This window comes from Phaeoacremonium minimum (genome assembly GCF_000392275.1).
Source record: "Phaeoacremonium minimum UCRPA7 unplaced genomic scaffold PA7_03_scaffold_33, whole genome shotgun sequence".
NCBI classification, from domain to species: Eukaryota; Fungi; Ascomycota; class Sordariomycetes; order Togniniales; family Togniniaceae; genus Phaeoacremonium; species Phaeoacremonium minimum.
In genome coordinates this window covers 205,687-208,268 of record NW_006920940.1, presented here as the reverse complement: position 1 = coordinate 208,268, position 2,582 = coordinate 205,687, and the positions used below count along the sequence as shown (strand labels likewise).

General features: G+C 44.5%; 1 protein-coding gene across 1 annotated transcript; it reads right to left on the bottom strand.

Moving 5' to 3' along the window:
• Positions 1 to 868: 868 nt before the first annotated feature.
• Positions 869 to 1,981, bottom strand: UCRPA7_443 (putative aaa family atpase protein; the record flags this gene model as incomplete). The annotated part of the gene is made up of 5 exons (XM_007913039.1): positions 869 to 924; positions 975 to 1,376; positions 1,490 to 1,645; positions 1,694 to 1,741; positions 1,894 to 1,981. The coding sequence occupies 5 exons, from the start codon at positions 1,979 to 1,981 to the stop codon at positions 869 to 871; spliced, it is 750 nt and encodes a 249-aa protein (XP_007911230.1).
• Between the last annotated feature and the right edge of the window lie 601 nt (positions 1,982 to 2,582).

Genomic DNA, 2,582 nt, shown 5'->3' with positions numbered 1-2,582 from the left:
TGTGGAGCAAAAGGTGCGCAAGTGAAGAACATTGCTGCATGTAACCTCGGGGTCGGGCAAATATATGTACTAAATCTATTTTCGCGTTGTTCTAACATTCACCTAGGCACAACAAGAATGACTCCAAATTGTTAAATTAACCTACTTCGTCAACTAGGATACTTAAATTATAACGCCATACTCCTTCTGCACAGTAGAATCTGGGAGACCGGGGTCATCGAGATACCTCCAATCAAAAAGGCCTAGGCCAGATATCAGTCATATATTGTATAAACAAATCCATCTTCATATTAACCTGTAAGATCGGGGTCTACCGAAGTCAATTGAGAAATGTCCAGGATGCCAGACAATCTAATTTGTTGGAGCAGATGTACCACTAACTCCAGACCCAGATGGTACTTGCAGCCCGCCTGCATGAGACACTCGTGAAGAACCCTCTGCGTTTGGAATGTGACCTTGTGTGCTGGGATATTGCTGTACATTGGGATAGATGCTCTGCGTCTGTCCTTGCATGGATTGACCGTGCATAGACAGCATAGACGGATTGTATTGCATTCCCATGTTTTGATTTCCCTGACTTTGACCTTGGTAACTAAGTCCCACTTGACTTTGTTGAGGTTGGTGGACTGGGTAAAATCTAGGATTCATCTGTCCCTGTTGACTTTGCGAATGTGGAAATCCTTGTTGACCTTCATACACGCCACTGCTAGTCATGTTAATCGGTCCTGAATACTGTCCCGGTTGGTGTTGTCCATACATAGACCCCATCATCTGGCCACCTGGAGCAGCAGGATAGCCTTGATTCACTAGAGGCTGGAATGGATCGCTCTGAGATGTGTAATCCGAATTTGAATTTGGATGTTTGCCATCACTGGCACTTCGTCTTGAATCCTCTCGTCTTACCGAGAATCTGCTGGGCGTGTTCTGATAGGGTGTATCCGTTCTAGCTCGGAAATGATAGTCGATCGCTCTACGATCTCCCTTTGTGCCATGAATATCGCCTAGATACTTGGCAAAGTCGAGATAAGCCCTTTGCACAACCGTGAAGTGCTTTAACTGTAGCGCAACAGCCAAATCCTTATCTACCGTAGCTTCTGTGTTGCCACCATGAGTGTCAAACTCAGCCAATGCTAAGGCAGTCTGGCATGCATTCCGGATTTGTCGTCCATTCCATCTGCTATATATGTTATCTCGAAAGTGCTGTTCAGCAAAGTTTTCAATGGATGAGACATCATAGATAATCTTTCGACCCTGGCGATCAAATCGCTCTTGAATCAGGTTAAGATTAAGCTTGAAGATCTTTTTGGTCTTTGCTTCATCAAGCTCAGGATAATGGAGACTCATGTGAATTCGGGACGCAAATGCCTCATCAAAATCTCCAATGCGGTTAGTTGTTAGAAATAGAATCCCTGCATAATATTCTAATACGCGAAGAAAAACTTGCATCTCGTTAGAAGTGGTCATTCAATGGTATCAACTAAAGCCTTACCTGCTACTAGACCGTTACGCTCAAAGTCTTTCCGCTCCCGAGCAGATAGGAAGACATCGGCTTCATCTAGAAGTAGAATGCAGCCCCATCTACTTGCCAATGCAAAATTCTTTTCTAGCTCGGCTTCAACATCACGAGCAGTCGTTCCGAGATCACCTTACTACCCATTAGCACGTAATTTCTTGACAGAGAATCCTGACTGACCACATGTGATTTGGAATAGAGGCTTTTGAAACAACTCTGCCACTCCCTCTATTCACAATTTAGCTATTTGTCATATCATTGCTACAAGGCAATCATACCAGCGGTAGTTGTTTTTCCAACTCCAGGTGCACCATGCAGAAGTAGGATCAATCCCTTGCCTATATAATGTCAATAATTCGATGGGAAATCAGACAACTCACCCTTTCCTCGGATGAGATCTGTTTGTTCATCATTTGCAAATGAGGTTTGTTTGTCACGGAAATGTTGCGTGACCAATGATTTAACCATCTCTCGATGACCTTCTGGTAATTCGAGCCTTTCGAAAGCGTTACGGGTCGACTCCCTCACGTCTCTGTTCTCATACTTCAAGAAAGTAAGATCCAGTTTTGCTATTACTCAGGGTCAACCAAGATACTTGAAACCATTGTGACTCTCAACTAGGAGGTCAACCGTTGCCAACACAATGCATAAAGGCATGGAACTGAGGGACTCACCCCACTTTCGACTTCGTAACACAAAGCCAAACACCCGATGCGTCATGACTATTAGTTCATCCTCCGTCGGTTGGTTTTCAGAACCAATGAGCGTCTCTTCCAACGGCCGGGGCGATAGTATTAGTGACGGCGCCCTCAAAGATTTGTCGGGTATTAAGCTCTTGACAAACTCTTCTGTAAGCCTTGAGTCTATATATTCACCTTCATGAATGCACTGATTGATGCAGCAGGCAGCCATGCACGTATCGAAAAACCCCTCATCTGGGACAGTCCTAAGAGACTCGATCGTTGGAGCCCAGCCTTTTCTTTTTTCATCTGCCAACGCTTCAGTGAAGTCAATAACGACCTGACTATCAATATCGTCTCTAGTGTCCAAAGTAAAGCCCATGTAATAC